The 26,257-nt window shown below is 35.2% G+C and overlaps 1 protein-coding gene across 1 annotated transcript; it reads right to left on the bottom strand.

Moving 5' to 3' along the window:
• Positions 1 to 1,229: 1,229 nt before the first annotated feature.
• LOC125495618 (uncharacterized) lies at positions 1,230 to 2,121 on the bottom strand. Its single transcript, XM_048640391.1, has 3 exons — positions 2,098 to 2,121; positions 1,667 to 1,907; positions 1,230 to 1,504 (listed from the first exon to the last, which is right to left on the bottom strand). Exons 1-3 carry the CDS (start codon positions 2,119 to 2,121, stop codon positions 1,230 to 1,232), a joined length of 540 nt encoding a protein of 179 aa, XP_048496348.1.
• Positions 2,122 to 26,257: the final 24,136 nt, after the last annotated feature.

Here is a 26,257-nt window from a genome sequence, read left to right as displayed (position 1 = left end):
CGGTTCATCTTTCCCTTCCCTTCCCTTCGGCATCCTCCACTCTTCGGTCCTGTACAACACCAATCCCTCCTTTTTCCGGTAAACCTAACCCCAAAACACCAAAAAATGGTAGATTTAACACCATTAAAAATTGCTTATGAAATTGAACAAGATCCACAACGAAAGCATGGTTGAAACTTTGTTTCGACAATATCAGTGAAAGAAAATTTTTGATTTTTATCTTTCTTTGAGGGAACCGAATCAACAACGCCATTCATGAGTCTATTTGCCAAAGCAGCCTTCGACAAAGTCATGCGAACCATTGCAGAAGAGGTTGCAGAAGGTAGGCAAATTGTTTGTGCCCTTCCACCAAAGGGGAGCGAACTGGTCAACGAAAAGGAACGCAAGAAAGCAAGGGTTTCATCCCCGAAAATTGCGGCTGGAAGTAAGGGGAAGGAGAAGATGGTTGATGATTCTGAAGGTATAAAGTATTTTTTTGGTTCAATTTAGTTATTAATAATTTTTTTTTTTTCAAATCAGAAGGTCTAATTACGTCCCTTTAATTCTATTATTATTATTATGTTGTTGTTGTTGTTGTTGCTGTTGTTGTTGTTGGTGTGGCTGCTGTTTTGTTTGTTGTTGTTGTTGTTGTTGTTGTTTGTGTGTTGTTGTGTGTTGTTTGTTGTTGTGTTGTTGTTGACCTCTTGTCTACTAAGAACTTAAGCGACTCATCAAAGGATCTGCTTCAGAAGTTTATAACTTGAATTAACGTTCTGAACTTATGACTGTTCCCAAGTTCAGAAAGACTATGATTTTTGATCTAGTTTTCAAATTGTCCTTGTAAGGGTTCTTATCTAGTCTTGATATATATATATAGTTGATTGAAGTATATTTCGCAAATTGATGATGCCTTTATCCAAGTAATTCTATGTTTTGCTTTGACCTCCAGAAGGTAATTTTTGGGATCAAGGGGGAAATAAGCGTGTTCTTTATGCATCATTCTAAGGTTCAATACCATGTTTAGCATCTTTATTTATATAGTTGATATAATTGTTGTTTGATTTAATTATGATGATGACCTATAACATTTGTCCTTAAATGGTTTTGCTGTTTTCTATTTTTGTAAGTTTCTTTGTCTTTTTTGGCTGCTGTATTAGGACTAGTGGAGAAGTGAAATTGCAATATGAAAAAGCACGTCTTGCAGTCCTGCGTGAACACCTTTGAGTTTCTTTCCTATATATATATATGCTTCAACCTCTGAAAGTTGTGACCTTTTTCTGCTTTAAGTTTTTAGATCTCGTAAAGTTATTGTGGAAAATAAACCTTGCTGCACCTTCTGTCTCTGCACTGTCAGCATCCTCTGCAGAGAAAATTTCTCCTTCTTGCCCTATCATGTCTCTCCTTAAGTAATCAAGAACATCCCTCGCAACATTTGAGTACTGCAAGTCTCTTGTAATTGCAAATGCATCCAGATAAACATTAACTAACTGCCATTGGTCGTACAACATTTTCTCAAAATGTGGAACTGCAAACCAAAACCACAATAGGTAAATAGACACAATATGTCTATCTATACAGACTCTTTTTCCTCAAAAAAATTTGAAGAATTCTTCATGCTCACATGTTAGTAAGAATTCTCCTAAGTACAAGCAACCAAAACCAAACAACGTGATAGTGTAGAGCTAACCATGCCAATACTCATCCACGCTATATCTGTGAAATCCACCTCCTACATGGTCATGGATGCCTCCCTTAGCCATACATTGCAAGGTAAAATATACCATTTGACTACCATCATCAGCTCGAGCACCTTTTCCAGAATCACTCATCTTTTTAGAATGATAAAGCATCAGTTGGGTCTCTACAGGTCTTGGAAATTTTGGAGCAGAGCCAAACCCACCGTTCACTAAATCATAAGTTCCAGTAAGCTACAAAAGAGCAATGTTTTATTTAGACAACTGTAGTTAAAAGAAAGTTTTCAGATGTGAGATAATTTACTCACAAATAAGAATGTTTTTAGCTATTCAATTTACACTGAACTGTAACATATGCTTCAAATAGGAAACAGAACAGCAGGGACAAAATGAAAATGATCCTTAGAGAATCGAAATAAAGTACCAACATTAAAGCAAATTTACACATTTTAGTTTCCATCAAACCGGAAAGACCATCATTCTCCTTCAGTTTACACTTCTACAAGGCCAATACTCCATTTCTACATTATGTTTTCTCTTTGATCTCTTCATCAGTATCCCCTGTGGATAGGAGATTATATCCTGGGTTAAGAAGTGTAAGTTAGGAGTGTGACAATATGATCCCTTAGATTAAGTTGTTAGGCAATGTTGGTTTTAATTTTCTGATGATTCAGTTGTTGGTGTTTCCAGGTAGTAGTTGATAATTTAAGTTCCCAAATGTGTGTGATTTTGCTGAATGTAGGATGGTTTTGGCTTTATCATATAACTCATGGTTCGACATTCGAGATTAAGGATTTTAAGGATTTAAATTCACTGTTATTATGCAGCATTGTATTTCTAATAGCTGCTGCAAGTATTGGTGGAATGTTCAGTTTATCTGAAATCTTTACAAGGAATGCTAGATTATAAGATTTGAGTTGATATTAGAAGTCATAGCTAGTTGGGTGATCTATTTGTGGTTTCATGCTTGTATAGTGATTTGTCTTTTATTATATATGTTATTTCTGTATTTTAATGTTGGATCTTTTTGGTTTGTACTCAGGATTGGTTGCTCCTAGAAGAAGGTCTTACAGAAAGAGGACGAACAACGGGGTCATGATCTTTGACCAAGAAGACATACATAAGGACAGTGAAAGTGAAACAGTGATGATCATCTCATAGAGCTCTTGAAAGGGGATGGATATTCTGCTCTAGCTTATGAAAGCGAAGAATATCAGATCATAGAGATTGTTAGTGATACTAGTGTTAGTGACGACGAGGTTACAGGGTATTACTAAGCCCGGCTTATAACTATTAGTGAAGATGTACAACAGTTGCATATTTAGGAGATTTTTTGGGCACATACTTTTTGGAACAGATTGGCAGATATGGTGCATCTCTATTATATAGCTTAAGTTACTTATTAGATTTTGGCTCCTTAGAATACGGGAATGATTATGTTAAAACTTTCTAGGTTATTATGTTTCACCATCTATGGATATTATTTTGGATTGTGTATAGTGGTCACTTTTATATAAGTGCATATTTTTTTTCTTTGATAATCTATAATTTCTTTCTTCCATTTATGTTAATTTTCTGAATTATTATGCAAAATAAGTAAATAAATAAATAATATTAAAAATTACGTAGCATTATTATTAAATATCATTATAAAAATTTGGTGCATCAAAAAGCTATTTTATAAAATTTTACAGTTGCATCTAAATATAATTAGGAGCAACATGTATAAATACCCCTAAATGTTTTTTGAACCTATGAAACGTAATTGCATCTAAATATAATCTGTGGCAAAATTTATAGTTGCATCTAAACATAAGTGGTTTTAGAAACAATATTTGTGTGCCCCAAAAACTAAGCAATAGATGCAACTTAAAATTAGAGACAAACTTATGGTTCCTCTAAATATAAATGGTCTAATCACCAATGTAACATGTGTGCCCCAAAAATATGGCATTAGAGGCAACCTATAATTAGCGACTGCCTGGTGTCGCCTCTAAATGTAAGTGGCTTTAGCAACAATTCAAGTTTTGTGCCTCAAAAGGGTGGGATTAGGGGCAACCAACAATTAGCAACACCTTAACTTGTCTGTCTCTAAAAGGTGGCATTAGGGGCAACCAACAATTAGCAACAACATAACTTGTCTGTCTCTAAAAGGTGGCATTAGGTGCAACCTATAATTAGCGACGGACTAATTAGAGGCAGCGAGAAAATTGGTTCTAAACACCATTAGAGGCTACAGATGTATATTTAGATGCAATTTTGGATTGCGTCTATATTTAGTTTTTTTTGTAGTGACCTTCATAGGTTGTTAGTGAGAGAAACTTAGTTTTGTCTCCTGTCATGTGCTTGGAACAACCACTATCGAGATACCATGTGTTGTTCCCCCTCACTCCAGCCTGCAAAAATCAACTAGGTGTTAGTTGTAGGAACCCCATCTTTCGTGGGTTCCTGTTCTTGACTAGGATTTGATTTGACAATCCATTTCTTCTTACTTATTTTCACATTTTTGCCAATCATTTCAGATTTTAGTTGACATTGATTTATGTAGTGACCTACCTTTCCACAATACATACAGAATTTATCACTAGGTAGATCAACATATTTCTTTGTCTTGTTCCTTTTCTTGTAGTTTTCAAAACCAAGACCTTCTTTCCTCTTAGTCTGTGGTTTCTCAATCCACTTAGGAACTGTCATGATTTTGCCTCTGTTCCTTGCGACAACCAGTTTCTTTTTAAGATTACAGATCTGTTCCTTTAAAATATTTTTCTCTTTATTCAAATTTTCAATCTCAGATCTGTATCCTTTCAAAGGGGTTGATCTTATGTCAAAGGAACTCAGAACAGGGACAAATTCCTTCAAGTGTGAAATTTCTAAATTAATTAGATAATTTTCATTTTTCAAATCTTCATAATATTCTTTGATTTTTAAGTTTTTATCAAATAAATCAAAGAATCTTGTTTCAACATCTGTTCTCATTTTCTTTAGCCATTCTATGTGTTCCTTGCAAACCTTTAGGGCTTGTTCCGTTTGTTTTCGTTTTTCACGTTCATCTCTACATTCAAGAATTGCATCATAAAGAAGATCATATATTTCAGACCTAGTTTTACAATCTAAGTCTGACTCAAGACCATGTTGACTTACCTTAACTTTTTCTTCATCTTCTTTTTCGTCAGTGTTTGCCATGAGGCAAAGGTTTGCTGTTTCTTCAGTTGGTTGTTCCTCTTCTTCTTCCGTCTTTGAATCTCCCCAAGCAGCTATCGTAGCTTTGCGCACATTTGCCTTAGAGAAAGGTGTCTTTGACTCTTTGTTCCTTTCAGCAAAGCGTTCCTTGTTCCTTTCTTTGGTTTTGTCATTTTCCCAAAGAGGACATTCCCTGATGAAGTGATCTGTACTACCACATTTATGACAAGCAGCTTTGTTAGAAAATTTCTTAGTTTTACCTTTGAAGTTTCCATTCTTCATGTTCCTATACATCTTTCGAAATTTTCGAACCATGAGGGCTGCTTCTTCTTCTTCTGAATCCGAATCATCTTCATCATCTGCTTTGAGAGCAATTGATTTTGATTTTTTGGAGCTTTCACCATACTCAGTGTCAAGGTGAAGCTCATGAGTCATAAGTGACCCTGCCAGTTGTTCTAAGTTGAACTTAGTGAGGTCTTTTGTTTCTTGAAGAGCAGTGACTTTAGCCATCCATCTATCCTTAGGAAGACTCCTAAGAACCTTTCGAACCTGTTCCTCAGATGAAATAAACTTTCCAAGAGAAGCCAACTCATTAATAATGTTAGTAAACGAGTAACATGTCTCGGATGCTTTCTTTAGATTTCATGCAGAACAGTTCATATTGATTCATAAGTAATCAATTTTCGATCTTTTAACTTCATTAGTTCCTTCATGGGTTACTTCTAGTAAATCCCATATTTGTTTTGCGAATTTGCATCCCATGATCCTATTATGTTCATGGGGTCCAAGTCCACAATGCAACAGTTTAATAGCCATGTGTTGACCCTTGAGTTTTGAAGATGAACTAACCACAAAAGACATAGTATATTTTATTTATGTTGATTGCAAGGTAATTCATGCTCGAGCTAAGAGAATACTTGATTGAAATTAAAGCGGAGAATTAATCAAGATCGAAGTAAAGATGTTCGAGAAATGAAGAATCAAGCATGGAATGAAGATTAGAATACATTAGGTATTTATTAATCTTCTTGTTAAGGTTTAGTAAAGCTTTATTAAGTTCGTGGTGAATTCTCAAAGGAACTTGGTTCTGTTCCCATGAAAGGAACAGACCTGGCACTATAGGAACAAGACTTAATAATTAGGGAACAAGACTTAAAACTAATTTAGGAACTTCTAAGTGACTAATATTGTGCGCCTAAGATAATTGTGTGCCCAATATAGTTGTAGAGTTTTTAGGGATAATTTGACTAAGATCCATCATTTTAGGAAGTTAGTTTAAGTTTGTTAGGAAAAGATTTTAAAAAGATTTTCTGATTTTAAAATAACTGATTTTCAAATATTACTTTTTAAAATATATATTTTATCTTTTATATTTTATTTAAAAGATTTAGTTTTCGAAAAATATTATTTCTGGTTTTCAAAATATTTCGGATTTTTTATTTATAAAAACTGTTTTCCGGTTTTATAAAAGATTTTGAAAAAGATATTTTTTCCTAAAAACTAGCTAAAGTATTTTATTTATTTATTTCCTAAATTCTAGATTACACGCCTAAAGATTTACTGTACACGTTTTGTAGTTAGTGGATTTAGTGGCTTAAGTTAATTATCCTCCAAGTATTAATTAAATTAAATACTTAATTATTCTCCAAGTTTTGCAAAAACCACGTAATTGTTACTGCTTCTATGAAGTGAAGTAGTGGATTAGTGGATGCTTTACATGACATGGAATAGTTAATTTAATTTAATTAATTAATTAAACATCATGGAGAAACATGTGATAATGGTCTAAGTTAGTGGAAATCATGTCTTGTCTTAATGGTCTATAAATAGCGCCTAATTCATTTGAGTAAAATTGTGTCTGACTTTTATTAGTCACACCATGTGTGTCTGACTTAGTTAATTTGTCCTAAGTTATCTAAAGTGTCAGTGCCTTTTCTTTAGAGAATTCATACTTACATTAATTGAGTTTTTATTACTCTTCCATTGTTTTACAAAGTGTATTTTTGAGAAAAAGGGTTTGAGTGAACTCTTGTAAGTGTGAGAAAAGCTTTGAGTGAAGCAAGAGAAAGAGAAATAGAAAGGAACTTCGAGTGAAGTTTGAGAGAAAACGTCAGTTGTTGGGAACTGTCGTTGGGAACTTGAGTTGAGTGACTTAAGTTGAGAATCGAGAGAAAAGTAATAGGTTGTAATCAGAGTTGTTTTGGCCTATTATAGTGGAAAGTTGTTTAAAATCCTTGTGGTCGAGGTTGTTTCTTCCTACTAGGCCTAGGAAGTTTTTCCTCGTAAAATCTCTCGTGTTCCCATTGTTTGTTCCCAAGTATACTTTTAATTCCGCAAAAAGTAGTGCTTATTCTCTCACTATAATTCACCCCCTCTTATAGTGCTCATATTATACAACAATTGGTATCAGAGCGGGAACTCTAATATTCAGGAAACCCTGTTGAGTTCAAGATCTTGAAAAATATGAATTCTAGAGAGAAACTGGAAGAAGGGTACTCTACGCAGAGGCCACCAATGTTCAAGGGTAAGTTTTACACTTACTGGAAGAACAGAATGGAGATCTTTATCAAAGCTGACAATTACCAGGTATGGAGAGTCATAGAGGTAGGTGATTTTGAAGTCACTACCACTAATGACAAAAATGAGGTAATTCCTAAATCTATATCTGATTTTGATAAAGCTGATTTCGAAAAGATGGAAATTAATGCTCTTGCTATAAAATTGCTTCATTGTGGTCTTGGTCCTCATTAACACAATCGTGTCATGGGATGTAAAACCGCAAAACAAATTTGGGATCTTCTTGAAGTCACTCGTGAAGGTACGAGTGAAGTTAAGAGATCAAAATAGATCTTTTGATGAACCAATATGAACTTTTTCAAATGAAATCAAAAGAGTCTATCCAAGACATGTTTACACGCTTTACTAATAAAATTAATGAGCTAACATCTCTTGGTAAAGTGATTACATCTGAGGAACAGGTACGAAAGGTCCTAAGGAGCCTTCCTAGGGATCGTTGGATGGCTAAAGTAACTGCCTTACAGGAAACTAAGGACTTTACTAAGTTCAATTTGGAACAACTTGCTGGTTCCCTCATGACTCATGAGTTGCAATTGGACAATGATAATGGAGACATGTCCAAGCAAAAGTCGATTGCCTTAAAAGCTGATGAAAGTGAGGGCTCAGAAACAGATGAAGAAGAATCTGCTCTCATGGTCCGAAAATTCAAAAGAATGTTTAGGAACATGAAGAAAGGTGATTACAAAGGTAAGAATAAGAAATATTCTAACAAACTTGTTTGTCATAAATGTGGCAGTTCTGAGCACTTCATCAAGGATTGTCCCCAATGGGAACAAGAAAAAGGCAAAGGAAGGGAACAGAGCAGAGATAGGAACAAAGAATACAAAAACTCCTATACTCGATCTGACATGAAGAAAGCTATGGTTGCTGCATGGGGAGACTCTGACTCTGAGGAAGAAGATGATCCTCAACCAAATGAGGAGACTGCAAACTTCTGTCTTATGGCTCTTGACAATTCCGAATCTGATGAAGAGATTGAATCTCTTGAGGTTGGAGTGAGGGGGAACAACACATGGTACCTAGATAGTGGTTGTTCTAAGCATATGACTGGAGATAAATCAAGATTTCTCTCACTCTCAGCCTACAATGGTGGAAGTATGACTTTTGGTGACAACAAGAAAGGTAACATAGTTGCCATGGGAAAAGTTGGTAAGTCATCGTCACATTCCATAGAAAATGTGTTTCTAGTTGATGGATTAAAGCATAACTTGTTAAGTATTTCCCAATTCTATGATAGAGGGAACTGTGTGAAGTTTAATAGTGAAAAATGTTTGATAGTCAACAATAGCACAAAGGATATCATTTTGGAAGGAACAAGGAAAGGGAACACATATGTTGTGGATCTCAACCTTGTTCCCAAAAATAAATTCACATGCCTTAGTGTTATTGATGATGATTCATTCTTATGGCACAAGCGTCTAGGTCATGCTAGCTTTTCCTTGCTTGACAAACTGCGTTCTAAAGAAATATGTGTTAGTAATTGTAGATGACTTCTCTAGATTTACTTGGGTTATTTTTCTTTCTAGCAAGGACGAGACTTATGATGAGTTCCTTGTCTTTGCAAAGAAAGTACAAAATTTGAGTGGTCATAAGTTACTTCACCTTAGATCCGACCATGGTAAAGAGTTTGAAAATTTAAGTTCGATGACTTTAGCAGAGACAAGGATTAGATCACAATTTCTCAGCCCCTAGAACACCTCAACAAAATGGTGTTGTTGAAAGGAAAATAGAACACTAGAAGAGATGGCTAGAACTATGCTGATAGCTAGTGGTCTTCCTAAAAACTTTTGGGCAGAAGCTGTGAATACTGCTTGTCACATTATAAATCGAGCCATGGTAAGACCTTTATTAAATAAAACGCCCTATGAGCTGTATTTTGGTAAAAAGCCCAATATTACATATTTCAGAACATTTGGATGTAAATGTTTTGTTCATAATAATGGGAAACAAAATATTGGAAAATTTGATGCTAGAAGTGAAGAAGCTGTATTCTTAGGATATTCTTCTAGTAGCAAGGCTTATAGAGTGTATAATAAAAGGTCTATGTGTGTAGAAGAAAGTGTGCATGTTATTTTTGATGAAACAGATAAATTTGATGCAAGCACACAGGTTGAAGATGACTTCGAAATAGGATTGACAAAAGACTAAGTCTTATTGATGAGACTTTGGAAGACGAAGTCATGGGAACAAAGCCAAGGAACAACATCCTGTTCCTGTTCCCAATGAGGAAGAAGAGGAACTAAGTGATGATGCACTAGTGAATGAATCCACATTGTTGAACCTGGTTCCCAAGTACAGGAAAATGAAGATGATCAAGGAAACCAAGTTTCCATCCAGGATTTCCAACCAAAGCCTTGGAAAACTCATCGTTCCCATCCTGTGGAACTAATAATCAGTGACATAAATAAGGGAACTCAAACGAGATCTCAATTGAAAAACTTTTGTGCTTTTCATGCTTTTCTTTCTATGTTGGAACCTAGGAATCATGAAGAAGCTCTCACTGATGCTGATTGGATCGTAGCAATGCAGGATGAACTTCATCAATTTGAAAGAAACAAAGTTTGGCACCTTGAACCTAAGCCTAAACATAACAAGGTTATTGGTTTAAAGTGGGTGTTTCAAACAAATTAGATGAGTTCGGAACTATCATAAGAAACAAGGCCAGGTTAGTTGTGAAAGGATACAATCAACAGGAAGGCATTGATTATGAAGAAACTTTTGCTCCAGTTGCAAGACTGGAAGCAATTAGAATCTTCATAGCTTTTGCTGCCTTCATGGGTTTCAAATTGTATCAAATGGATGTAAAATGTGCTTTTCTAAATGGTTATCTTAATGAGGAGGTATTTGTAGAACAACCTCCAGGTTTTGAAAAAAAGAATTTCCTAATCATGTCTTTAAGCTTGACAAAGCTCTTTATGGGTTAAAGCAAGCTCCAAGAGCATGGTATGAAAGACTTTCTAAGTTCCTTCTTGAAAATGAGTTTAAAAGAGGAAAATTGGATCGAACCTTGTTTTTAAAATCAAAAGGAAAACATTTATTAGTTGTTCAAATATATGTTGATGATATTATATTTGGTGCCACTAATGAATCTTTGTGCAAGGACTTTGCTAATCTCATGAGTAAAGAATTTGAAATGAGTATGATGGTGAGCTCAACTTCTTCTTGGGGTTGCAAATCAAGCAAACAGAAGAAGGAATCTACATCCATCAACAAAAGTACATAAAGGAACTATTGAAAAAGTATGGTTTGGAAGCATCCAAAGTTAATCATACACCTATGGGAATCTCAACCAGATTGGATGAAGATTCTATAGGAATAAGTGTGGATCAAACCAAGTATCGAGGTATGATTGGCTCATTACTATATCTAACTCAAGTCGTCCTGATATTGCTTTCAGTGTAGGTTATGTGCAAGGTTTCAAGCCAATCCAAAGGAATCTCATCTCACAGCTGTGAAGAGAATCCTAAGATACCTCAAGGGAACAGATGATTTAAGCCTATTCTATTCGAGGAGTGATACCTTTGAATTGAAAGGATTTGGATGCTGACTATGCAGGAGATCTGGTCAATAGAAAGAGTACATCAGGTATGGTTCAGTTCCTTAGTCATAGTTTAGTTTCTTGGAGCACCAAGAAGCAAAACACAGTTGCTTTCACAGCAGAGGCTGAATATGTTGCAGCAGCAGCATGTTGTTCCCAAATGCTATGGATAAAACAACAATACTAGTGACTATGGAATCTACTTTGAATGTGTTCCCATCTATTGTGATAATACTAGTGCTATTAGTATTTCTAAAGATCCCGTACATCATTCAAGAGTCAAACACATCCATATTAGGCATCACTTTCTGAAAGATAATGTTGAGAAAGGGTCTTATTAAAATGGAATTCTGTGAGACTGAACGTCAAATTGCAGACATCTTGACAAAACCCTTAAATAGAGATAGGTTTGAGAAATTGAGACTTGAACTTGGCTTAATCAAGTTGAAATGATTGCTGCATTATTCCCCTTTGTGTTAATTCTTTGGCATTATGTCTGGATATGCATTTTCGATGTTTTATTTGCTTAAATACATCACAATTCCTTATATGATTATTTCATATGTATAAGTAAAAATGTCTGAAAACTGCTCACCAATGTCCAATAATATTCCCCTTATTGTTCATAGGACAATTCTATGCCTTAAGTGATGACAAAGGATTAAAAGAATTAATGGAGTTCCAAAGTAGCAAAATTTCATTGTTTCCATTCATTGTTCCCAAACGCTGTTCCAATTCCCAGCGTATTAGAGTTAGATTTTTTTTCTTTTCAAAATTCGAAAAACCAAAAAATTCTGTTCAGATTTTATTTCCTAAAAATCTGATTTTTCCTTATATCTCTCAAGTTAGTTGAAGATATTTTTTTGAATTAGATAGAAGATTTTTTCTTTTCATAAAACGTGTAAATACACGGTTTTTATATTATTCTTTCCTTAAAACAAAACAAATTTTTTTCTCCTTCCTTCTCATAAAACCGAAATATTCCACAAAACATGACTACCAAAAACACTTCTCACTCTCTCTCCTCCCACAAAGCCGAAAAACCCTCTCCTTCATCCTCTAAAATTGAATCACCAACACCCATGGATATTTCTCCCAATTCTTCATCAAGAATTCTAAGGAAAAGGAAGAAAGTAGAAGAATCGGTTGAAATGGAGGTTGAAGAAGCTCATGCAACTAGTGAGGGGGAATCAGATGTTCCCGAGAGAGGAACAACTCGGGTTGTTCGAAAAAATTCCACAGAACTAGGTATGTGCATGGACTTTTTATTGATGTTTCTTGGTGCAAAAGAGTAAACTTTCGTCAATTGCTTAATATGATTAAGTTTCAAGGTTGGGAAAATCTTTTTTGAAATGTTATGGAAATAGTTTGATTCCTAAATTGATGGACGAATTTTGTGAAAACTTTTCCATGGATGAAGAAGGAAATTGTTCCACCTTGGTGAAAGGAACTCAAATAGATTTTAATGCAAAATTTTGGGTAAACTGCTTGGTGTTCCCGTGAGAGGAACAGATGTTTATTTCAAGAAACAACGTGGTTATATCCATTTTCGGACATTTCCTTTGATCAATTGATTGTTAAGTATGGTGGTCAAAAAGGAAAAACATTTCTTGATCATAATCTTCTTTCTCCCTACCACAAAATTTTGTTTCACATCCTCAAGAAAGCTTTATTGCCTCGTCTTTCCAAACGTGCTCAAGTTAGCATGTTGGATTTAATTTACATTCATTGTTTAGCTTCTCACAAACACATAAACTTTCCCTCTTTAATGATTCAACATTTGAGTCATTGCATTGAAAATGGATTTGTTGTTGGATATGGAGCTTTAGTAACCGAAATTCTACTTAAGTTTAAAGTGAAAATTTCGGGAACTCAGTCCATTGGAGTATCTACGGGAAATATGTTGAATGTGCGTGCCTTGAATAACTTAAATGTTTGTGTTGTGAATGGAGAAGTTATTAAGGGACGTGCTAATCTTGATGATGATGAGGATGATGATGTGGATGATGAAGTGGAAGAAGAAGAAGAAGAAGAAGAAAAAGAAGTTGAAGAGAAGAAAAATGAAAAGGCCGAAAAAGAAAAAGAAAAGAAAAATCAAAAAGAAAAGAATTGAAAAAGAAAAAGAAGAAACTAAGAAGAAAGGGAAGAAGGTGGTTGATGAGGTGGTGAAACCGGTTGTGAAAAGCACTAGAGCTAGTCAAAGGGTTCAAAATATGAAAGTGCTTAATTTTCCTTTACTTGATGCCGAAGAAAGTTGTGAGGAAGATGAAGTAAAGGTGATTGCTAGGGAAGATTATGAATCTAATCTCCCTCCTTCTAGGGAACCGACTCCTGTTCCCATGGAAACCAATACTCCTTTTCCTCCATCTCCACAAAAATCTGCCTCACCCTAATGATGCAGGAGCATCTAGCTTAAACAATCAAGGTCTTCTTCTACATGATCAAAAGGAGAACATGGTGAAGGAGGTTCAATTTCTAAGCCTAACTAGCTCGGTTTATTCTAAAACCTTACTTAAGCACCTTGATTAGGCTAATCCTATGTTAATCTCTACTTAAACAAGATATAACTAATATATGACACTTTAATCATCATTATGTATTGGTAATTGTTTAGTAAGTGATTAGTAGCCTAAATACATGCTTAAGTTATGTTAATCATGCTTTAAGAGCTAAGCTAGTTTAGCTTCATTGTAATCCGGTTCTAAGCAAGCTTAGGAAGGTTTTTTGCTGCTTTTGGTTGCCACCTCCACTGAATTGAAGCTTGGGAAGTGTATAAGCCATGTGAAGTTCACATGGGTGAAAAAAGCCTTAACAAGTGAAGGGAGGATGCTTCATGCTAAGGAATGCTGCTGCCAGCTCCAGCGTCCAGATTAGCTTCTCTTTGAAGCTTTTGGGCAGCAATGATTTGTGCTGCAAATGGCTCAAGCTTTTGGAGTTTAGTTTAATATGTTTACTTTAGTATTCTATTGGTAGTTCTTCTGTTTTGTAACTTCCAATAGGGAACTAAGCTAGTTTTTAGAAAGTGTGCTGAACAGTTTGTAATTTTTGTTTCATGTATTTTATTAGCTTAGTTGGCGTAGCTCTTGTGGTCCAAATCAGCTGATTTTTGGACACAAGGTAGACTATAAGTTAGCTTTGTATCCTTTTGGAATAAGTATTTGAATGAAAATTGAAGCTTTTATGCTTGAAACACTAAGCTGTGTGCTTATTGTATTTCCGGTCAGTTTAGACCATTCTAAATCTTTGCTTAATTCTTCACTTAACGTTGAATTAGTGAATGAAACTCAAAGTAGATGCAAGTTAGAAGCTTATTGTTATAACTTGATCTTAGATTGGTGGTATTTGGTTAGTGAAAGTGGTGGTTGTTCAATCAATTGAACCGGTTTGTAACAAAACTTATGTTCTTTTCTTTGTTCTTGTTTCTTTCTTTGAATGCTCTTGAATCTTAATCAATATGTATCATTTGGTATCAGAGCTGTAGGTTGATTAAGAGCATTCTAATTCATCCCTTAAACACATTAAACACACAAACAAAACCCAAACACAATCCCCCCAAAACCGAACCTATTCTAAGCCAAACACACTTCTTTTCTTCTTTCTAGCCTAACTTTCATTGAGGTTGAATCAATCATGAGTGGAGGTGAAGAAAATCAGTTTAGAAGGGCATGAACTTGAGTGAAGCAAGGTTGGTAGGAGTGGAGAATCAAATAGCCACTTTAAGTGAACAAATGGCTAATTTGATGACTGTTGTTAGAGAGGGTTTGAGGACCTTTAAGGAGAGAAAATGTGGAGGATGAAGGTGTAGCTTATGATAGTAGTGAGGAAACTAGGAGAAAACCACAAAAGAAAGATGATTTTAGAGACATTAAGTTAGAAGTTCCTGAGTTTGATGGAAACCTTAATCCAGATGTTTTTGGAGTGGGTTTCAAGGTGTGATGAATCTTTGAACTTAAGGAGTATGATGATGTAAACTTTCAAGTTGCGTAGCTAAGCTAAAGGGGTATGCATCCCTTTGGTGGAGAATGTGTTTTAGCTAGGAATAGAAAACAAAAGCCTAAACTTAAGAGTTGGAGTAAGCTTAAAAAGAAAATGAGGGAGAAGTTTTTACCATCTACTTACACCCTTGATTTGTATAACAAATTGGCCGAATTAAACAATATAAAGGGGTAGAACATTACATCCATGAGTTTGAAAAGTTGTTAATGAAATTGGATGTACAAGAGAGAGAAGAGCAAACAATGTCTAGATTTCTAGGAGGGTTAGAAAAAGACATTAGGAGGAAGGTGGAGTTACATCCTTATTCTACCTTAGATGAACTCTTTAAGTTAGCTCTTAAAGTTGAAAAACACATTAAGGAGAAGAAGAAGAAACCTTTTGTGAAGGGAACTACCTATCTCAGGGAGTTTCTAATGTTAAACACCATACACATCTCCTTACACCCTAAAGTGAGGTTGAAAGTATTGATAAAGGGAAGAAAGTAGTGGATGAAACCTCAAAAAAATCTGATGTGAAGTGCTTTAAGTGTCATGGTTATGGTCATTATCAAGCTCAATGTCCTAATAAAAGAGTAATGACTTTAATTGACATTAAAAACATTGAAGAATCACTTGAACATGAAGGAGACCATTGAAGAGGAGCTTGAAGAGGAGGCCGAAGTGAAGGAGCTTTGGAGGTTGGAGAGGTGACTCAAGGTGATCATTTAAGCCTTGTTTTAAGAGAGTTCTTCATGCCAAAGAAGCTGAATTGGTTCCTTCTCAAAGGGATCAAATCTTTCAAACAAATGCTTGATTGGAGGGAAGATATGTTCGATGATCATTGATGGAGGGAGCTGCACTAATGTCGCCTCATCTTCTATGGTGGACAAGCTCAATCATGCTACTTTCTCACATCCAAAACCATATAAGCTTCATTGGCTTAATGATGGCAATTGTGTGGAGGTAACAAAACAAGCTTTAATTAGCTTTTCTTTTGGGATTCTTATAAGATGAAGTTTTATGTGATGTATTACCTATGGATGCATGTCATGTACTCTTAGGTAGACCTTGGCAATCTGATAAAGAAGCCTTACATAATGGTAGGACTAATACATACACTTTCATGCATAATAAGAGAAAAATTGTGCTTAGTCCTAGTCCATGGCCGAATACTTTAAAACCAAAAACAACACCACCTAAAACACAAAACAAAAAAACCTTAATCCTTTCTAAACCACAACTTGACAAAGCTGTAGAAAAGGGGAAGGTATGTGGTGATGGATGAAAATGATGAGAATTTTGATGAAGTGCACGAAATGGTTGAAGCCTTTAGTGAAGGAGTTTGGTGATGTCTTTCCTATTGATCTTCCATGTGGTTTGACAAATGCTCTAGTACTTTCATGAGACTTATGCACGAGGTACTCAGGCTCTTCATTGGTATCTTTGTTGTTGTTTATTTTGGTGATATTCTTGTGTATAGTCAAAGTGAACAGGAACATCTAGTGTGGTTACATCTAAGGAAGAAAAGATTTCCTACAAGGAAAAGAACAAGCTAATGCCACGAAGTGATGGTCCTTTCAAAGGTAGAGAAGATCAACAACAATGCATCAAGATAGAATTGCCAGATGAAATGGAACTCTGCTACATCAATGTTGGTGATTTAGCTCCATATCTTGCAGAAGATTTTGAATTACAAGAAGACCTTTTCGAACCTGAGGAGAATGATGCAGGAGCATCTAGCTTAAACAATCAAGGTCTTCTTCTACATGATCAAAAGAGAACATGGTGAAAGGAGGTTCAATTTCTTAGCCTAACTAGCTCGGTTTATTCTAAAACCTTACTTAAGCACCTTGATTAGGCTAATCCTATGTTAATCTCTACTTAACAAGATTAACTAATACTAATGACACTTAATCATCATTATGTATTGGTAATCAAGTTTAGTAAGTGATTAGTAGCCTAATTCATACTTAAGTTATGTTAATCATGCTTTAAGAGCTAAGCTAGTTTAGCTTCATTGTAATCCGGTTCTAAGCAAGCTTAGGAAGGTTTTTGCTGCATTTTGGTGCCACCTCCACTGAATTGAAAGCTTGGGAAGTGTATAAGCCATGGAAGTTCACATGGGAAAAAGCTAAAATGAAGGAGACTTCATGCAAGGAATGCTGCTGCCAGCTCCAGCGTCCAGATTAGCTTCTCTTTGAACTTTTGGGCAACAATCATTTGAGCTGCAAATGGCTCAAGCTTTTGAGGAGTTTAGTTTAATATGTTTACTTTAGTATTCTATTGGTAGTTTTCTGTTTTGTAACTTCCAATAGGGAACTAAGCTAGTTTTTAGAAAGTGTGCTGAACAGTTTGTAATTTTGTTTCATGTATTTTATTAGCTTAATTGGCGTAGCTCTTGTGGTCCAAATCAGCTGATTTTTGGACACAAGGTAGACATATAAGTTAGCTTTGTATCCTTTTGGAATAAGTCATTTGAATGAAAATTGAAGCTTTTATGCTTGAAACACTAAGCTGTGTGCTTATTGTTTTCCGGTCAGTTTAGACCATTCTCAAATCTTTGCTTAATTCTTCACTTAATCGTTGATTAGTGAATGAAACTCAAAGTAGATGCAAGTTAGAAGCTTATTGTTATAACTTGATCTTAGATTGGTGGTATTTGGTTAGTGAAAGTGGTGGTTGTTCAATCTAATTGAACCGGTTTGTAAAAACATTTGTTCTTTTTCTTTGTTCTTGTTCTTCTTTGAATGCTCTTGAATCTTAATCAATATGTATCATTTGGTATCAGAGCTGTAGGTTGATTAAGAGCATTCTAATTCATCCCTAAACACATTAAACACACAAACAAAACCAAACACAATCCCCCCCAAAACCGAACCTATTCTAAGCCCAAACACACTTCTTTTCTTCTTTCTAGCCTAATTTCATTGAGGTTGAATCAATCATGAGTGGAGGTGAAGAAAATCAGTTTAGAAGGGATGAACTTGAGTGAAGCAAGGTTGGTAGGAGTGGAGAATCAAATAGCCACTTTAAGTGAAAAATGGCTAATTTGATGACTGTTGTTAGAGAGGGTTTAGAGGACCTTTAAGGAGAGAAAGTGGAGGATGAAGGTGTAGCTTATGATAGTAGTGAGAGGTTCTTCTGAATCTTCAAGAACTAGGAGAAAACCACAAAAGAAAGATGACTTTAGAGACATTAAAGCTAGAAGTTCAGGTTTGATGGAAACTTAATCCGTGTTTTTAGATGGGTTTCAAGGTGTATCGAATTTTGAGCTTAAGGAGTATGATTGTTAAAGTTTCAAGATTGCAGTAGCTAAGCTAAAGGGTATGCATCCCTTTGGTGGGAGAATGTAGTTTTAGCTAGGAGTAGAAAACAAAAGCCTAAACTTAAGAGTTGGAGTAAGCTTAAAAAGAAAATGAGGGAGAAGTTTATACCATCTACTTACACCCTTGATTTGTATAACAATTGCTGTTAACACAAGATATAAAGGGGTAGAACATTACATCCATGAGTTTGAAAAGTTGTTAATGAAATTGGATGTACAGAGAGAGAAGAGCAAACAATGTCTAGATTTCTAGGAGGTTAGAAAAGACATTAGGAGGAAGGTGGAGTTACATCTTATTCTACCTTAGATGAACTCTTTAAGTTAGCTCTTAAAGTTGAAAAACACATTAAGGAAGAAGAAGAAACCTTTTGTGAAGGAACTACCTATTCAGGGAGTTTCTAATGTTAAACACCATACACATCTCCTTACACCCTAAAAGTGAGGTTTGAAGGTATTGATAAAGGGAGAAAGTAGTGGATGAAACCTCAAAAAAATCTGATGTGAAGTGCTTTAAGTGTCATGGTTATGGTCATTATCAAGCTCAATGTCCTAATAAAAGAGTAATGACTTTAATTGACATTAAAAACATTGAAGAATCACTTGAACATGAAGGAGACCATGAAGAGGAGCTTGAAGAGGAGGCGAATGTGAAGAGCTTTGGAGGTTGGAGAGGTGACTCAAGGTGATCATTTAAGCCTTGTTTAAGAAGAGTTCTTCATGCCAAAGAAGCTGAATTGGTTCCTCTCAAAGGGATCAAATCTTTAAACCAAATGCTTGATTGGAGGGAGGGAGATAATGTTCGATGATCATTGATGGAGGGAGCTGCACTAATGTCGCCTCATCTTCTATGGTGGACAAGCTCAATCATGCTACTTTCTCACATCCAAAACCATATAAGCTTCATTGGCTTAATGATGGCAATTGTGTGGAGGTAACAAAACAAGCTTTAATTAGCTTTTCTTTTGGTGATTCTTATAAGGATGAAGTTTTATGTGATGTATTACCTATGGATGCATGTCATGTACTCTTAGGTAGACCTTGGCAATCTGATAAAGAAGCCTTACATAATGGTAGGACTAATACATACACTTTCATGCATAATAAGAGAAAAATTGTGCTTAGCCTAGTCCATGGCCGAATACTTTAAAACCAAAAACAACACCACCTAAAACACAAAACAAAAAAACCTTAATCCTTTCTAAACCACAACTTGACAAAGCTGTAGAAAAGGGGAAGGATATGTATTTGTTGTTGTTATTGGATGAAAATGATGAGAATTTTGATGAAGTGCACGAAATGGTGAAGCCTTTAGTGAAGGATTTTGGTGATGTCTTTCCTATTGATCTTCCATGTGGTTTGACAAATGCTCCTAGTACTTTCATGAGACTTATGCACGAGGTACTCAGGCTCTTCATTGGTATCTTTGTTGTTGTTTATTTTGGTGATATTCTTGTGTATAGTCAAAGTGAACAGGAACATCTAGTGTGGTTACATCTAAGGAAGAAAAGATTTCCAACAAGGAAGAAGAACAAGCTAATGCCACGAAGTGATGGTCCTTTCAAAGGCTAGAGAAGATCAACAACAATGCATCAAGATAGAATTGCCAGATGAAATGGAACACTCTGCTACATCAATGTTGGTGATTTAGCTCCATATCTTGCAGAAGATTTTGAATTACAAGAAGACCTTTTCGAACCTGAGGAGAATGATGCAGGAGCATCTAGCTTAAACAATCAAGGTCTTCTTCTACATGATCAAAAGGAGAACATGGTGAAAGAAGGTTCAATTTCTAAGCCTAACTAGCTCGGTTTATTCTAAAACCTTACTTAAGCACCTTGATTAGGCTAATCCTATGTTAATCTCTACTTAAACAAGATTAACTAATACTAATGACACTTAATCATCATTATGTATTGGTAATAAGTTTAGTAAGTGATTAGTAGCCTAATTACATACTTAAGTTATGTTAATCATGCTTTAAGAGCTAAGCTAGTTTAGCTTCATTGTAATCCGGTTCTATAAGCAGTTAGGAATGTTTTTGCTGCTTTTGGTTGCCACCTCCACTGAATTGAAGTTTGGGAAGTGTATAAGCCACATGAAGTTCACATGGGGAAAAGCTAACAAGTGAAGGAGGATGCTTCATGCTAAGGAATGCTGCTGCCAGCTCCAGCGTCCAGATCTTCTCTTTGAAGATTTTGGGCAGCAATCATTTGAGCTGCAAATGGCTCAAGCTTTTGAAGGTTTATAGTTTAATATGTTTACTTTAGTATTCTATTGGTAGTTTTCCTGTTTTGTAACTTCCAATAGGGAACTAAGCTAGTTTTTAGAAAGTGTGCTGAACAGTTTGTAATTTTTGTTTCATGTATTTTATTAGCTTAGTTGGCGTAGCTCTTGTGGTCCAAATCAGCTGATTTTTGGACACAAGGTAGACATATAAGTTAGCTTTGTATTCTTTTGGAATAAGTATTTGAATGAAAATTGAAGCTTTTATGCTTGAAACACTAAGCTGTGTGCTTATTGTATTTCCGGTCAGTTTAGACCATCTCAAATCTTTGCTTAATTCTTCACTTAACGTTGATTTAGTGAATGAAACTCAAAGTAGTGCAAGTTAGAAGCTTATTGTTATAACTTGATCTTAGATTGGTGGTATTTGGTTAGTGAAAGTGGTGGTTGTTCAATCAATTGAACCGGTTTGTAACAAACACTTATGTTCTTTTTCTTTGTTCTTGCTTCTTTCTTGAATGCTCTTGAATCTTAATCAATATGTATCATTTGGTATCAGAGCTGTAGGTTGATTAAGAGCATTCTAATTCATCCCTTAAACACATTAAACACACAAACAAAACCCAAACACAATCCCCCCCAAAACCGAACCTATTCTAAGCCAAACACACTTCTTTTCTTTTTCTAGCCTAACTTTCATTGAGGTTGAATCAATCATGAGTGGAGGTGAAGAAAATCAGTTTAGAAGGGGCATGAACTTGAGTGAAGCAAGGTTGGTAGGAGTGGAGAATCAAATAGCCACTTTAAGTGAACAAATGGCTAATTTGATGACTGTTGTTGAGAGGGTTTAGAGGACCTTTAAGGAGAGAAATGTGGAGGATGAAGGTGTAGCTTATGATAGTAGTGAGAGGTTTTCTGAATCTTCAAGAACTAGGAGAAAACCACAAAAGAAAGATGATTTTAGAGACATTAAGTTGAAGTTCCAGTTTGATGGAAACCTTAATCCGATGTTTTTAGTGGGTTTCAAGGTGTGAATCGAATTTTTGACTTAAGGAGTATGATGATGTAAATGCTTTCAAGATTGCGTAGCTAAGCTAAAGGGGTATGCATCCCTTTGGTGGAGAATGTGTTTTAGCTAGGAATAGAAAACAAAAGCCTAAAACTTAAGAGTTGGAGTAAGCTTAAAAAAAAATGAGGGAGAAGTTTTTACCATCTACTTACACCCTTGATTTGTATAACAACTTGCGAATTAATCAAGATATAAAGGGGTAGAACATTACATCCATGAGTTTGAAAAGTTGTTAATGAAATTGGATGTACAAGAGAGAGAAGAGCAAACAATGTCTAGATTTCTAGGAGGTTTAGAAAAAGACATTAGGAGGAAGGTGGAGTTACATCCTTATTCTACCTTAGATGAACTCTTTAAGTTAGCTCTTAAAGTTGAAAAACACATTAAGGAGAAGAAGAAGAAACCTTTTGTGAAGGGAACTACCTATCTAAGGGAGTTTCTAATGTTAAACACCATACACATCTCCTTACACCCTAAAAGTGAGGTTTGAAGGTAGTTGATAAAGGGAAGAAAGTAGTGGATGAAACCTCAAAAAAATCTGATGTGAAGTGCTTTAAGTGTCATGGTTATGGTCATTATCAAGCTCAATGTCCTAATAAAAGAGTAATGACTTTAATTGACATTAAAAACATTGAAGAATCACTTGAACATGAAGGAGACCAATAAAGAGGAGCTTGAAGAGGAGGCCGAAAATGAAGGAGCTTTGGAGGTTGGAGAGGTGACTCAATGTGATCATTTAAGCCTTGTTTTAAGAAGAGTTCTTCATGCCAAAGAAGCTGAATTGGTTCCATCTCAAAGGGATCAAATCTTTCAAACCAAATGCTTGATTGGAGGGAAGATATGTTCGATGATCATTGATGGAGGGAGCTGCACTAATGTCGCCTCATCTTCTATGGTGGACAAGCTCAATCATGCTACTTTCTCACATCCAAAACCATATAAGCTTCATTGGCTTAATGATGGCAATTGTGTGGAGGTAACAAAACAAGCTTTAATTAGCTTTTCTTTTGGTGATTCTTATAAGGATGAAGTTTTATGTGATGTATTACCTATGGATGCATGTCATGTACTCTTAGGTAGACCTTGGCAATCTGATAAAGAAGCCTTACATAATGGTAGGACTAATACATACACTTTCATGCATAATAAGAGAAAAATTGTGCTTAGTCCTAGTCCATGGCCGAATACTTTAAAACCAAAACAACACCACCTAAAACACAAAACAAAAAAACCTTAATCCTTTCTAAACCACAACTTGACAAAGCTGTAGAAAAGGGGAAGGATATGTATTTGTTGTTGTTATTGGATGAAAATGATGAGAATTTTGATGAAGTGCACGAAATGGTGAAGCCTTTAGTGAAGGATTTTGGTGATGTCTTTCCTATTGATCTTCCATGTGGTTGGACAAATGCTCCTAGTACTTTCATGAGACTTATGCACGAGGTACTCAGGCTCTTCATTGGTATCTTTGTTTTGTTGTTTTGGTGATATTCTTGTGTATAGTCAAAGTGAACAGGAACATCTAGTGTGGTTACATCTAAGGAAGAAAAGATTTCCTACAAGGAAGAAGAACAAGCTGATTCCACGAAGTGATGGTCCTTTCAAAGGGCTAGAGAAGATCAACAACAATGCATACAAGATAGAATTGCCAGATGAAATGGAAAACACCTCTGCTACATCCAATGTTGGTGATTTAGCTCCATATCTTGCAGAAGATTTTGAATTACAAGAAGACCTTTTCGAACCTGAGGAGAATGATGCAGGAGCATCTAGCTTAAACAATCAAGGTCTTCTTCTACATGATCAAAAGGAGAACATGGTGAAGGAGGTTCAATTTCTAAGCCTAACTAGCTCGGTTTATTCTAAAACCTTACTTAAGCACCTTGATTAGGCTAATCCTATGTTAATCTCTACTTAAACAAGATTAACTAATACTAATGACACTTTAATCATCATTATGTATTGGTAATTAAGTTTAGTAAGTGATTAGTAGCCTAATTACATACTTAAGTTATGTTAATCATGCTTTAAGAGCTAAGCTAGTTTTGCTTCATTGTAATCCGGTTCTAAGCAAGCTTAGGAAGGTATTTTTGCTGCTTTTGGTTGCCACCTCCAGCTGAATTGAAGTCTTGGGGAAGTGTACTAAGCCATGTGAAGTTCACATGGGTGAAAGAAGCCTTAACAAGTGAAGGGAGGATGCTTCATGCTAAGGAATGCTGCTGCCAGCTCCAGCGTCCAGATTAGCTTCTCTTTGATGCTTTTGGGCAGCAATGATTTGTGCTGCAAATGGCTCAAGCTTTTGAAGGTTTATAGTTTAATATGTTTACTTTAGTATTCTATTGGTAGTTTTCCTATTTTGTAACTTCCAATAGGGAACTAAGCTAGTTTTTAGAAAGTGTGCTGAACAATTTGTAATTTTTGTTTCATGTATTTTATTAGCTTAGTTGGCGTAGCTCTTGTGGTCCAAATCAGCTGATTTTTGGACACAAGGTAGACATATAAGTTAGCTTTGTATTCCTTTTGGAATAAAGTGATTTTGAATGAAAATTGAAGCTTTTATGCTTGAAACACTAAGCTGTGTGCTTATTGTATTTCCGGTCAGTTTAGACCATTCTCAAATCTTTGCTTAATTCCTTCACTTAAACGTTGATTTAGTGAATGAAACTCAAAGTAGATGCAAGTTAGAAGCTTATTGTTATAACTTGATCTTAGATTGGTGGTATTTGGTTAGTGAAAGTGGTGGTTGTTCAATCAAATTGAACCGGTTTGTAACAAACAACTTATGTTCTTTTTCTTTGTTCTTGCTTCTTTCTTTGAATGCTCTTGAATACTTAATCAATGTTCGAGAAATGAAGAATCAAGCATGGAATGAAGATTAGAATACATTAGGGTATTTATTAATCTTCTTGTTAAGGTTGAGTAAAAGCTTTATTAAGTTCGTGGTGAATTCTCAAAGGAACTTGGTTCTGTTCCCATGAAAGGAACAGACCTGGCACTATAGGAACAAGGCTTAGGAACAAGACTTAATAATTAGGGAACAAGACTTAAAACTAATTTAGGAACTTCTAAGTGACTAATATTGTGCGCCTAAGATAATTGTGTGCACAATATAGTTGTTAGAGTTTTTAGGGATAATTTGACTAAGATCCATCATTTTAGGAAGTTAGTTTAGGTTTGTTAGGAAAAGATTTTAAAAAAGATTTTCTGATTTTAAAATAACTGATTTTCAAATATTATCTTTTTAAAATATATATTTTATCTTTTATATTTTATTTAAAAGATTTAGTTTTCGAAAAATATTATTTCCGGTTTTCAAAATGTTTCGGATTTTTTATTTATAAAAAACTATTTTCCGGTTTTACAAAAGATTTTGAAAAAGATATTTTTTCCTAAAAACTAGCTAATGTATTTTATTTATTTATTTCCTAAATTCTAGATTACACGCCTAAAGATTTACTGCTACACGTTTATATAGTTAGTGGATTTAGTGGCTTAAGTTAATTATCCTCCAAGTATTTAATTAAATTAAATAAGCTTAATTATTCTCCAAGTTTTGCAAAAACCACGTAATGTGTTACTGCTTCTATGAAGTGAAGTAGTGGATTGGTGGATGCTTTACATGACATGGAATAGTTAATTTAATTTAATTAATTAATTAAACATCATGGAGCATGTGATAATGGTCTAAGTTAGTGGAAATCATGTCTTGTCTTAATGGTCTATAAATAGGGCCTAATTCATTTGAGTAAAATTGTGTCTGACTTTTATTAGTCACCATGTGTGTCTGACTTAGTTAATTTGTCCTAAGTTATCTAAAGTGTCAGTGCCTTTTCTTTAGAGAATTCATACTTACATTAATTGAGTTTTTATTACTCTTCCATTGTTTTACAAAGTGTATTTTTGAGAAAAAGGGTTTGAGTGAACTCTTGTAAGTGTGAGAAAAGCTTTGAGTGAAGCGAGAGAAAGAGAAAGAGAAAGAGAAAGGAACTTCGAGTGAAGTTTGAGAGAAAAGTCAGTTGTTGGGAACTGTCGTTGGGAACTTGAGTTGAGTGACTTAAGTTGAGAATGAGAGAAAAGTAATAGGTTGTAATCAGAGTTGTTTTGGCCTATTATAGTGGAAATTGTTTAAATTCCTTGTGGTCGAGGTTGTTTCTTCCTACTAGGCCTAGGAAGTTTTTCCTCGTAAAATCTCTCGTGTTCCCATTGTTTGTTCCCAAGTTTACTTTTAATTCCGCAAAAAGTAGTGCTTATTCTCTCACTATAATTCACCCCCCCCCTCTTATAGTGCTCATATTATACAACACCATGACATTTACTTCCATTTTTTCAAAATCAGATTTGTCATAATCAGAGAGGGGTTTTAGAGTTACCTCATTTTTGTCATTTGTTGTTGTGACTTCGAAATCACCAACTTCAATGACTCTCTATACCTGATAGTTTTCAGCTTTGATGAATATCTCCATGCGGTTCTTCCAGTAGTTGTAGTACTTCCCATTGAACATAGGAGGCCTTTGAGTGGAATAACTTTCTTCAAGTTTCTCGGTGGTATTCATTGTTCCTTGGATCTTTTTCTCAATAGGGTTTCCTATCTTACGTGAGTTCTGGCTCTGATACCAATTGTTATTTCCCTAGGAACACTACAAGAGGGGGGGTGAATTGTAGGTGTAGAAATAAACGTAACTTTTTGCGAAAATTAAA

This window comes from Beta vulgaris, chromosome 3, assembly GCF_026745355.1.
Source record: "Beta vulgaris subsp. vulgaris cultivar EL10 chromosome 3, EL10.2, whole genome shotgun sequence".
Classification (NCBI taxonomy): Eukaryota; Viridiplantae; Streptophyta; class Magnoliopsida; order Caryophyllales; family Amaranthaceae; genus Beta; species Beta vulgaris.
This window is presented reverse-complemented; position numbering and strand designations above follow the sequence as displayed.

Coding starts and splice junctions, on each gene's coding strand:
- LOC125495618 (XM_048640391.1), bottom strand. CDS start 2,121: ATGTGTAAATTTGCTTTAATGTTG. Junction 1,908..2,097: donor GTAAATTTGCTTTAATGTTG/GTACTTTATTTC, acceptor GCTCTTTTGTAG/CTTACTGGAACTTATGATTT. Junction 1,505..1,666: donor CGTGGATGAGTATTGGCATG/GTTAGCTCTACA, acceptor TTTGGTTTGCAG/TTCCACATTTTGAGAAAATG.